General features: G+C 45.3%; 1 protein-coding gene across 1 annotated transcript in view; it reads left to right on the forward strand.

Moving 5' to 3' along the window:
• The window catches only part of LOC123377155 (gamma-secretase activating protein), a 68,796-nt gene that overhangs the window by 28,782 nt on the left and 27,422 nt on the right, over window positions 1-12,592 (forward strand). The window contains exons 13-19 of the mRNA XM_045029678.1: window positions 1,179-1,256; window positions 2,691-2,768; window positions 3,262-3,354; window positions 5,242-5,459; window positions 5,815-5,884; window positions 6,657-6,739; window positions 8,145-8,198. Coding sequence (XP_044885613.1) covers window positions 1,179-1,256; window positions 2,691-2,768; window positions 3,262-3,354; window positions 5,242-5,459; window positions 5,815-5,884; window positions 6,657-6,739; window positions 8,145-8,198 — 674 coding nt within the window. The remainder of the gene's footprint in view (window positions 1-1,178; window positions 1,257-2,690; window positions 2,769-3,261; window positions 3,355-5,241; window positions 5,460-5,814; window positions 5,885-6,656; window positions 6,740-8,144; window positions 8,199-12,592) is intronic.

Below are 12,592 nucleotides of genomic sequence, written 5' to 3' on the forward strand. Positions count from 1 at the left end.
AAATGCCTCAGCCAAATATGGAGCATTACTAGTGCAATGCTATAGTACAGCTTTGTGCTCAGAAGTTCTAGGCACTTTTAATAAAGTGAAATCTCTTGAGGTTGGATACTTGTGCTTTTGATCAGTGTACTGTGCATCCATTTGCATTATAAAAGTGTGTGTCTATGTGTACATTTATCTGTGTCTTTTGACAGCAATATCTTTGTTAGCAATACATTTTTTTTAGGCACTAAATTATTGGCAAAGGTAACAGTTGTATATACGGTCTTAGTTCTCTCTTCTGCTCTCCCAACTGAATTGGGCCAGCATGGATTTGGGGCTGCTTGTAGCATAAATTTCAAAAGTAACTGGCTAAAGTAAGAGGACCAAGGTGTTTAATTTGTTTCCTATTTTATCCGATCTGGAGGGCAGGCTACTATTACATGGGGTCAAAATGGTCAATCATTCTGAATGGGGGTTGGGTGGGGGAATAAGGTTGAGACAAACAGTAATTTACCATGGCTGAACTGTGCTTATGATAAGGACAAATTTCTCTTCTAACAAGGAAATAACACTCTGCTTAAGGAAGAAAAGTCAGGATTTCTCTGAAGCATGAGAAGGTACTAGCAAATATCCTTTAGGCCAGGGTTAATTCTGCACTTGCAGCAGGATGGTGAGATAACTAGACCTTTACTTTGTGTTGTTCTGTTTTGCACACTGAATTACAGCTTTGCATCTTGGCAGCTTTTAATAGATAATCTCCAGAAATTTGGGCTTCCTGTAGGTACAGTGGTTCAGATGGTGTTTTCTACAGCAAAGAGCCGAAAAATGCAGTTTCTCTGAATTAGAAGGATTTGCTGAGCCTTCAGAATCCAGAATTGCATTACAGTGTATTTTCTCCTGCACTTCCCTATCTTATTATTCATACTCAACCTTTTTGCCTTCTTCCTCTTTAGCTAAGAGGAAGCTATTACCTTGATGTATGTATATTTCTATAGTCTTGAAAGTTGTTTAAGAATGTTTTAGACTAAAGATAACAAAGATGCTTTTTCTTAGTTTTTAGGATTAGGTTCTGCAGCCGATATCCATCTTTTGAAAATTAGAAAGTGGATCGGTGAAGGCAGACATAACTTATTGAATGAACAAGTATGATAACAAAACCAACCTCCGTTTCAATCGCTTTATTTTTATTTTTTTAGGAAGTTTTTGTCTGTGTTGTAGTCAGGCTCCTGATATTCTGAAGGAGGTCACGTACTCAGTTTCTTTTTTACATAAAGGTACAGTTAATCTGTTTTGTTCTATTGTTCTTTCTTACTTTATTTTAGTGTGTCATTTTGTACCAAGTGTCACAGAATAGCTTACAAAATAAACAGCTACGTAAAGCTGTAGACTGTAAAATACTCTGGCTAAAACTTGTAAGCCTGGGTACCTGCAGTTAGGCTGCTAAGTATATATCCCTGTCATAGACTTCCTATGGGATTCTGGGCAAAACACTTAAACCACAGTTTTCCATAGGTGGCCATAAGTTGCATGTTCCTCATTTCGGGGTGTCCACTTTGAAACATATGCAGCCAGACTCTGAGCAGTGCTGAGCACTTACAGCCGCAACTGAAGTCAGTGGGAGCTGCACAGAGCCCTGTGCAGATGCAAAATTTATATCCGTGGATGTGGATATCCGCAGATATAAATCAGTATCTGCAGAGCTGCAGGGCTCTACTGGGAACCGCAGCAGCGAAAGCAGCAGCCTGGCGGGCCGCTGCTCCCAAGAGCCAGCACCCCACACCAGCAGATCCTCTGGTGTGGTTGTACCGCTCCCCCTCTCGCACCCAACCGCGCCCACTAGGGCAGGCACCAGGCTCATCGGTAGCTGTCCCTGGTCCCGTGGTGCAGTGGGCAGAGCTGGGGGCGGTACACCCATGCTGGAGGAGCTGCATCCATGGATATAAATTTTGTATCTGCACAGGGCTCTGGAGCTGCAGATGCTCTGTACCTGTGACAATAAGGCACCGTGTGTGGGAAATGGAACTGGTAGTTCCTAGCTTGAGTGTCTAGGGGCGCAGGCCAGCCCTTATTTTCACAGGCATAGGTGCAGCTCTCACTGACTTCATTGAAAACTAGCTGTATAAGCGAAGCTAGCAAGAAGGTTAAGAGGTGACTTGATCACTGTCTGTGGGCAGCTACATGAACAAAAATTTGATAATGGACTTTAGTCACAGGTATAACAAAAGCCAATGGCTGGAAGTTGAAGCTACACAAATTTAGACTGGAAATAAGGCACAATTTTTTAACAGTAAAGGTAATTAACCATTGGAACAATTTACCAAGAGTTGTGATGGATTTTCTCTCACTGGGAATTAAATCTAGATTAGTTGTTTTGCTAAAAAGTTATTCTCCAGTTCAAACACGAATTACTTCAGGGAAGTCCTGTGATTTGTGTTATACAACAGGTCAGCCTAGATGATCACAGTGGCTCCTTCTGGCTTTATAATCTCTGAAAAATTAACCCATTAGTTCTAAGCCCTTCTTGGTAAGAATAGAGACTAGCGTTTCAGTCCAGGCAGAGGAAGATTTGTTATATCCCATGAGAAATATAACATGGTATAGACAAAGAATCTCAGAAGTTCTGTGGTTTGAATAGACTTGCACTGCTCCGATTCTCTCTCTATAGTTATAATTTGCATATAACAGATGTTTCATGTGTGTCTTTCCAGGTTACAGCAAAACCTTTACTGTTGCTCTACAAAGAACAGATTACCCACAAGTGAAGGAAGTAGCTTTTTTGAATCTTGGTAGGTTGCTAATGTAGCTTCTCTTGTTTCCTCTCCCCACTTTGAGAAGGGAGAGAAATTGTTAATCTCCAGCCTTTTGGTGGTCTCTCTCGTCTTCATAAGAGGGACATAAAGTCCCCCCCCCATCCCTTCATAAGTTATGTTATATGCTACATTTTGCAACTTAATTGACTTCCTTTTTTGGCAGTTGATATTGCAATACCTCGTATTGTCAGTGAGCAACTTCCTCTGAAGTTGACTGTACTTCTCTGGAGACCAACTAGTATAGCTCTCTTGAGTGGCTTGAGCCTCTCACATCCTCCCCTGGAAACCTGAATGTATAACTTGTATTTCCTGTGTTAACACTGCAACTGCTATTAACTAACCCTGTTCTATCTCCTAGACATAACCTGTTCCAATAAAGAGAGTTGAGCTGAGAATTCACAAGTCCCAGCCTCCCAAAGTAAATATTTTAACAGTTGCTCAAATTGATGGCTCTTTTTATTTTGAACAGACTATTACGTGGCTGTTTATTTGCCTGGCCACTTTCTACACCTCCTCAATACTCAACATCCTGACCTGATGTGCTATAATTTGTTTCTGACAGGTACAGTAAAACTTTAGTACTTTGAAGTCTTTAGCATCTCTTGTATTGTTGGCTTTGGTGGAGACTCTTGAAAATGTTCCGCTCCCTTTGGAGGAGAATTCAGTTCATTTTATTGGCCTCACATCTGCATTACTGTACATTGTTCTCTGAAAAGCCTAGAAGATAGGGATCAGGCAGAATAAGACATGCATTTCTGGCGCACTCAATTTTAAAAAGAAATGATGAACTTTCTTATTTCATCCATGACTCACTGTTAGCGTGTTATGAAATGAAAGAAGACCATTCAGTGAATTGCATTCTCTGCCTCAGTTTAATAATTTCCCATCCCCCTATGCGTGTTTATGGATGCTCCAGTATTCTCAAATTTCACATGGAGATGCAAATTTGATTTTACAAAAACTCAATTGGAGGAAGGAAATGTATGTATGTGCGAGTGGAGTGGGGAGAGGAAATCTGCATTTCCTTCACCTGATCAGAGTAATGTAATTTGTTTTGAAGTCTCATCTGAAAGGCACATTATTTCACTACCACATAACAGTACTTTATAGGAAATGGGTTATTTTTGGAAACAGAAGGCCTTTGTTTGAAAACAGAAGGCCATTTTTCTGATTGGGTGAAAGAAAGGTAGGCTGCTAGGACTGGTGCAGCTCCGACATATGCAGCAATGTCAAAAAGAAGCTAATAGCTGGGTGGAGGTGGCAATATAAATAAATATTTTCCTGCAGAAATACCTGAGGTAGGTAGGAAGCATTATTTTATTTTCTGCATGGTGGGTGTGATTTCTGATGCAGCGGGCCTGGAATTACACTGGAGAAAACTGGAGTAACTCAGTGGTGAATCAGTTCCAGTGTATGCAAAGTGGTTTTGGTTTTGGGTTATGTTTAAATTTAGTACTACAAAGCAGAATCTCCCTGTTGTTACAGTTTGGCGCATGCTGCTGTTTGGGTGGCTCAGTACAGTGTGAGCATGTTGTTCTGGGTGGCACAGACTTACTGCATCATAATTAGTACAGAGTAACTCACTCTACTCTGTTATTAAAATGGTGGCCATCTAAAGTAGTGATTCCAATTCAGGCAAGAGTTAGATACTTTGTCTCTCCCTCCCCCAAACAGAAGGGATTTGGTGTGCTACTGAGGTCCTGGGCAGTAGAGGTAGTTGCTTACACTACTAAATGGATGCTTCTACCGGCAGTTAAGGAATGTCATTAAATGACTCCCATCCAGTCATTTTAAGCTTCAAGAACAATGGCCAAGAAGCAGTGAAGACTGAGGGCAGATCTGCACTAGAAGCGCTATTTTGGCACAGATGCACCAGTGCAGCTACGCTGCTGTATCGCGTCTGGTGAAGACGCCGCATGCCGACGGGAGAGCGCTCTCCTGTCGGCTAATTACTTCACCTCCATGAGAGGTGGAAACTATGTTGACGGGAGAGCATCTCCTGCTGACATAGTACCAGTGTGGACAGTGCTTATGTTGCTGTAACTTGCGTCACTCAGGGGTGTGTGTCTTTTTCACACCTCTAAGCGACGTAAGTTACATTGGCGTAAGCGATAGTGTAGACCTGCCCTGAGTGCAAAGACACAATGGTGATCTGTGCTAGGGAAAAATCTAAGACAGGTAGGGTCTGATTTTCAGAAGTTTTGAGCACTTGCATCTCTCACGGTTTTCAAAGGGACCTGTGGGTGCTTAGCACTTGTGAAAACAGCAGGCCCATAGGGTGGGGTGGGAAGTTAAAGCATGTGAGGGGGGAGAAAATGAAGGAGGGGTGGATTATTTCTCACCATTGGAGACCATGAGATCATGGGACATGGCAGAGGGGAGAAATCTGTGGTAAATGGAGCTTATGCACACTCAAAGACTTTCTTCCTTTAAACCCGCCTCCCTTCAGGTGAGGATGCGAGAATCAGCATGCTGCACAAAAGTTCCATCCAGTCCCCGTTCAAGTCAGCCATCTGGGACTGCTGCTCAGGAAGAATGTTTACTGTAAGAATAAATGAGTGCTCCTTGATGCAGTTCCTCTGGAACAGCAAACTGGACAGTGATAGACTGGCAGCGCTGCACTGTGCTCTTCTACATGTCAGAAATACAACAGATTTGGAAATACAGGTAGGAATATAACTTAATTCCATAAGTTTCTTGGTATTTACTTATTCAGTGCTAAAAAGAGTGTGCTGGGTGCCTTACAGGACAAATATAAAGACATGGTCACCATTATCATCAAATGTTTGTATTGTGGTAGCACCTAGAAGCTGACCAGGTTGGCCCCAACATGCTTCCAGTCTGATGGGTATAATGGTTCTTTTTCTGAAAATATTGTTTGACTTAGCTCTGTGTCACTATTTTAGGCACTGAACTGCAGGCAAAAGGTGTTCATTGCTTTGGACTGTTCCAGAGTCTTTCATTTGAACACAAGCTTTAAATACGGAACTGTAACGAACTCTCCATCTTTTGACTTTCACAGATTATTCAGTGGATTTCTGAGAACCTGTCAGCATGTTCTACATTTGACCCCTTACAGGAATTTCTCATTGGTAGGTGGTTTTTTGCATTGCATGTTAAACTACACACTGCACATTTGTGCTTAAAGGGAGACCTCAGAAGATAAAGCCACACAACTGCAAACTGACTCTCCTGCTGCTGCCTCATCTTTTTAATTGTACTCACGGTTGGTTGATTCAGCTGTTGTACTGCTGTACTCGGTTGCTAATTGAGAAGACAAGTACATTGCAATTCTGGTTTTATCGCAATTTGTACAACTTTACAAATGTGATTAGCTACCTAGTTGTGCAGGAAGAGAGATCCATTACCATTTTGCCCTTTCATGCGCCAAATTCTCTGCCTAGCAGGTGGTTCGAATAGCTGGGATGTGTACCAGACAGATGAATAGAAGGGGAAGGAGTAATTCTCCTTTAGCCGCAGCCAGGTCACAGAGCCATTCCAGGAAGGTTGCTTCAGCATAATGGCTGGTGTATCCTGTGACATTTTCACATATCAGCAGACCCCCTGGCCCAGCCAATCTGAGTCCTGCCTCCTGTGTGTCTGTTCAGGGGACCCCGGCTAAGCAGCTGACACACCCCTGCATGGCTATCTGCAATTCCTTTCCTCCCTTTGTGCAGTGGAGTCATATCAGGTTCCACTGCTAAGGAAGCTGCTGCAGTGGCAACATCAGGATTTGTTCCTAAACAATTAATTGACAGATTAGTGAGGGAAAGGGCGAGTAAAAAGGAAGACTATAAAGCTTATAACTTTACACAGCCCTTGTCTCTGTAAATCTCTCTCTCTTTTTTTATTTAATGCTTTCAGCTTCCTTATACTGGGCAATGTGTCCAGAGACTAGCAAGCTGGATAAACTTTTGCCATATACGTCACTGCTGTACTGGAATGGGGTAAGGAATCTGTGGCTACGAGCACTAATAACTTTGGGAGAGGGTTTTTATTCTTTCTAACATTTGTCACAAGACTTGTTTGCTTTTGGAAGCAAATGTATTCTTTTTGGAAGATGATCTAGTGCGGGGGTGGGCAAACTTTTTGGCCTGAGGGCCACATTGGGGTTCCAAAACTGTATGGAGGGCCAGGTAGGGAAGGCTGTGCCTCCCCAAACAGCCTGCCCCTGCCCCCTATCTGCTTCCTGACTGTCCCCCTCAGAACCTCCCATCCATCCAACCCCCAGCCCTGTCCCCTAACCGCCCACCCCGAATCTCCGCCCCATCCAACCGCCCCCTGCCCCTTATCCAACCTGTCTGCCTCCTTACCATGCCACTCAGAGCAGCAGGACTGTCAGCCATGCCACCGCGCAATCTAGAGCACCGGGGCAGGCCGGCGGCTCTCCCAGCTGTGCTGCCCGAAAGGAGCTCACAGCCCCATCGCCCCGAGTGCTGGTGGCATGGCGAGCTGAGGCTGCGGGGGAGGGGCCGGGGGCTAGCCTCGCCGGCTGGGAGCTCAAGGACCGGACAGGACAGTCCCATGGGCTGGATGTGGGCCACGGGCCGTAGTTTGCCCACCTCTGATTTAGTGGCTTGTTTGTCTATTTTATACCCGTTTTATCTTACCTAGACTTAATGTGTCATGGTTTTCAGGAGTCTTTATTTTTGGTAAATGCATTTATGAAATGTCAATGACAACAGCTGCGATTGCATTTATGTAACTGTTATGAATGATTACACTGGTTATGTTTTTTATGTAATAATATACCAGTTATTGTGTGCCCGTGTGGTATTTATAATGGATGCAGAGTAACTTTAGTCACCAGGATCCTGCAGTTCTTTCCAATAAGTAAACAATCTGGAGAGTATTTATTACCATTATGAAAGTTTTATAGAGAAAACAGCATTGGGCAGGTCTACACATGGGTAACACAATCACCTGCCGATCAAAAGTTTTCCAGTCTTCAGCCTTCTTCAGTAAGGCCTACTGTCTGATTTTCCTCATTAACACTAATCATTACAAAAGTTCTGGTGAGCTGGCAGCTTATAAAATGGTAGTTACTTAAAACTTCAAACACCACACACACATTTACTCTACGCTGTGTCGGCTGGAGACTGTCTATGTTGTATACTGGATCTATCAAGCTACTTTAATCCTGACAGAGAAGACCACTTTTCATCCTAGCACAGAGAGAAAATAGTTTCCATACTTCTTTTGTGCAAAGATGAATGCGCTGTCTTGGGTAGCTAGATTACTGCCCCGAGGAAAGTGATCTGAAATCTTCACATTTTTATGTTATAATCTGTTATATCTGTTTGTATCTTTTAGACTCAATTAATGTTTTAATTTCCTACTATTTGTTTATAGATTATCCCTGGAGTAACATGCATAACAGACATTATTTCTTTACCTGAATTAAAGGTAAGTCCCTACATATGAAGGTGTTGCTATTGTGTGGGTTGTCACTTACCGTATAAACGTTACTGTAATCCACTTGTTACCTGAAAATAAGGATGAAGAAAGAATTGCTCTAGTTTAAGTAGCGTTTATGGTTGCTAGAAACATGAATTTTCCAGACAGATTTTGCTGGCTCAGAAATGCACTGTAGTTTCTCAGGTCTTTGCCGTTTTCTTTTGGAAGGACATTGGCTTCTGCCCTGGGTGCCTTCGTGTTTGTTTGAAGCCTCTTCATTCTGTGACCGAAGTTAACATGGGGGAAGTTTCTTTGCACTGGGGACATGGGCATGGGCGCTGACTTACATGGGGCTCTGGGGCTTTAGCCCCATGAATAAATCCCAAGCAGGGGCTCTGCCCCACCAATGTCCGCCGCCGCCGCCAGGGAGAGAGAGCTTAACTGCCTGAACGCAGGCAGCTGCGTCTGCCTGTCTCAGTCTCTTCCTTGCCGCTCAGCAGTCAGCAGTGAGTGCAAGCTGCTGCTGACTGTACCATCTCCGAGGGAGGGGGAGGGGGGCCCGCCGTGTTGGTGGCAGCCCTCTCCTCTGCCCCACCCTGGAGGCTGGAGGCTTAAACGCAGGCATGTCTCTCTCCCTTGCCTTGCCTGTTGCCTCTGCTGCTGTTGCTTGCTGGAGCACTGGCCGGGGGAGCGGAGGGGGCTGTGCCATGCTTGGCAGCCCTCCCCTCCCCCCCTACCTGCAGGAGATGCAAAGGGCACTTCCGGCCAGGACTCGGAGACTGACCTCACCCACCTGAGCAGGTCCTGGGCTTCCGTGAGTGTTTGACCCTATGATTCCCCCCCAGCCCCCACTCCTGCCCAACGCTGGGGAAGGGGCAGCCCCATGCCATCCCCTCCCACCGTTCGTCCCCCCCCCCCACTGAAGCTACGGTGAGGGGCTGCAGGCTGCAGCAGGGGTCAGGGAGGCAGGAAGCCATATGTGAAGGCAGTGCCCCTCCCCTCCAGCATCCACCCACCACAGGGCAGATGGGGGAGGGGGATTCATAGACCTACCTGAGCAGCTGGGGCTTAGGTGAATTTTATGACACCCTGCTCCCCTGCCCCATAGCCATCACCGTACAGACCCCACTTCTGCCCCATGCTGGGCAAGGGGCAGCCCCATCCACAGTGAAGTTATGGTGAGGGGCAGCAACATGGAAGGCTACCTGTGATGGCAACCCCCACCCCCTAGTACCCATCACAGGGGAGGTGAGTGGGCTTTCTGGACCTGAGGGGCCCTAGGAAGGAACATAAGCAGTGACTGTGGTGCAGAGTGAGTGTGCTGTGGGGGGCAGGGGGGAGAGGAGGGGTCCCTCCCCTGGAGCTTGCTGCTGCCAGTGGTGGTGATGGGGAGTCCTCTCTGGCCCTAGCCCTGGGGCAGCCTGTCTGCACCCCAAGTTCCTCATCCTCAGCCCTGCCTCACCCCAAAGCCTGCACCCCCAGCACCGAGCACGCTCCTGCACTGTGAACCCCTCATCCCCAGCCCCACCCCAGAACCCTCACCTGAGGGGAAAAACATGCAACTTAAATTTGGTGGTCAGTTTGGAGTATCATTGTATTTAGCACAATATTTGATTATTTTACACCCTTCAAAGTATGTAACTGGTCGTATACAGGTGTTTTCTCTGAATACTGTCTGTGTGCCTCAGTTTCCCCAATGTATTTCTTAAGGCTCTAGATGGTGGGATAAAGGGGTGTGATTGTTGTAAAGCCCTAGAGGGCCAGTGTGATGGTGTCTGCACAGAGAAGGGCTGCAACCCTGCCTCCAGGCAACTGATGGCCTGGGCCACTCTCCTGCAAGGTGCCAACTGAAGGTGTTGGAGAACAAAGAGATCAGGTGGCCTCCTAATGCCTGGAAAAAAGACAAAGGCCAGAGAGGAGGGAGAGTCAGTGCCCTGTGCAGACTTTCGGGAAGCGCATGGTGTAGAAGAGGATGCTGGGATGCTCTAGAACAGGGGTTGGCCGCAAGCTGATTTTTCATGGCATGTGGTGCAGGCTGAGCTGCTCAGCCCAACCTCGTTCTGGGGTTCCCTCTGCTGGCCCTTACTAGCCAGAGTTCCCGCAACCCCACTCACCTTGCTTCCAGTTGGAGTTTCAGCGCAGGCCCCCTGCCCTGCTCAGCCCTACCAGCCACCAACTCCACTCACCGCAGCTGCCAATCTGGGGTTCCAGCCTCTGACCTCCTGCCAGCCAGTTATCAAATTATAACTCAGAAGCCTGTGTGCAACTTAAAGTATCTAAATAGGTGCCACCAGACATTGGAAAACTCAACAAGGAAAAGCAAAGGCAAGGATCACAGTAAACTAATAAGATCTGCATTTTAATTTAATTTTAAATATAGCTTCTGAAACATTTTGAAAGCCTTGTTTACTTTACATACAACAGTAGTTGTTATATATTATAGACTTATAGAGATACCTTCTAAAAACAGTCAAATGTATTGGGGGGATGGTTGGGGTCGTAGTTTAGTGGTTTGATCATTAGCCTGCTAAACGGAGGGTTGTGAGTTCAATCCTTGAGGGGGCCATTGGGGGATTGGTCCTGCCATAAGCAGGGAATTGGACTAGATAACCTCCTGAGATCCCTTTGAACCCTAATAATCTATGATTACTGGCACATGAAACCTTAAATTAAAGCATATGCATGAAAACTCAGCACACCACTGCTGAAAGGTTGGTGACCCCTGCTCTAGAACTACTCCATACAAAGACAGTCAGGACTCTGGGGGAGCCTCCTCTCTCTGAGCATACTGTCTCCAGGGCAAGAAACTTACACCTTCCTGGGTCTGACCTCGGAGCATTCAGCATGCGCTGTCCGCACAGGTGGGGCTCCTAGGTAAGCTAGAGGGTCCTGCACCCCAACTCCACAGTCAGACGTGACTCTCAGTCAGTTGGTAATACAGGAGGCTTATTAGATGACAGGAACACAGTCTAAAACAGAGCTTGTAGGTACAGAAAACAGGACCCTTCAGTCAGATCCACTTCTGGGGCTGGGTTCCCCAGCCCCAAGTTCTGGGTGCCTCTCTCTTTCCCCAGCCAGCTCCAAACTGACAGTCCCTCTAGCCCCTCCTCTGGCCTTTGTGTCTCTTCCAGACCAGGAGGCCACCTGATTTCTTTATCCCAACACCTTCAGTTGGCACCTTGCAGGGGAAACTGAGGCACTCACACAGTATTCAGAGAAAACATTAAGAACATTCCCACTTCATCACAACAGGTACAACAAAGTATAATATATTGAAGCAGGCAAGTGCTGCTTCTGACTTTCCACTTTTAATTGACCCTTGTAATCTTGTGGCACCGACGTGTTGTAGCTTCATTTTATCCCAACAACAAATCCTTGATTTGTAGGACCATTAATGATCAACAATGGATAAATTCTTAATAAAGTTACCCAGAGAAAAAGAAGAAAAGGGTAATTCATCAAGTGATGGCCTGAGTTCAACACCCAGCTTTGAAACTGAAGTTATACAAAAGAAAGAAGTGGCAAATCCACAAGATGATAAGAAAAGGAGTTTTCAGCAATCTTGGCTATCAAGATTTAAGTGGTTGGAGTACAATATCAAATTAAACAGAGCTTTTTGCTCAGTCTGCAAAAACTGTTCTGAAAAGAAGATCTTAATATTTTCTACGAAGGCTGAACCAACATTTATTTCATCTGGATTTCAAAATTGGAAACATGCATTGCGTGGTTTTAAATCACACGAAAAATCCTCCTGTCACAAGGAAGCAGTAATGAAATATGCTGCTCTGCAATCACAGGTAAATGTTTCTGCACTAGTGTCAGCCAGTTACAGAAAAGAATCGCAGTCAGCTAGGATTGCACTGCACAACATTTTTACCAGTGTTCAGTACCTAGCTCAACAAGGAATAGCACTACGTGGACATAATGACAGTGATTCAAATTTGATGCAGCTCTTGTTGCTACGCAGTACAGATTCTGAGGAACTGAGACAGTGGCTCAATCGCACAAAATACAAGTGGATATCACATGAGGTTATTAATGAAATAATCGAAATGATGGCAATGACGGCGCTAAGAAAAATTGTGCAAAAGATAAAGGCTTCTAAGTTTTATGCCATTGTAATGGATGAGACTACCGATTTGTCAAGAAAAGAACAAGTAAGTTTTTCTTTAAGGTTCTTTTCTAGTGAAGACTGGGAGATTTATGAGGAGTTTATTGGGTTTTACCAAACTGACACAATGGATGCTGCTTCTCTTTTCAAAATTGTGGAAGATACACTTCTCAGGTGTGATTTGCCCTTTTCTGATTGCCGGGGGCAGTGTTACGACGGAGCCAGTAATGTGTCTGGCAAATTTACTGGGGTCCAAGCCAGAGTGAAGGAACGAGAGCCGAGAGCAGAATTT

This window comes from Mauremys mutica, chromosome 1, assembly GCF_020497125.1.
Source record: "Mauremys mutica isolate MM-2020 ecotype Southern chromosome 1, ASM2049712v1, whole genome shotgun sequence".
NCBI classification, from domain to species: domain Eukaryota; kingdom Metazoa; phylum Chordata; order Testudines; family Geoemydidae; genus Mauremys; species Mauremys mutica.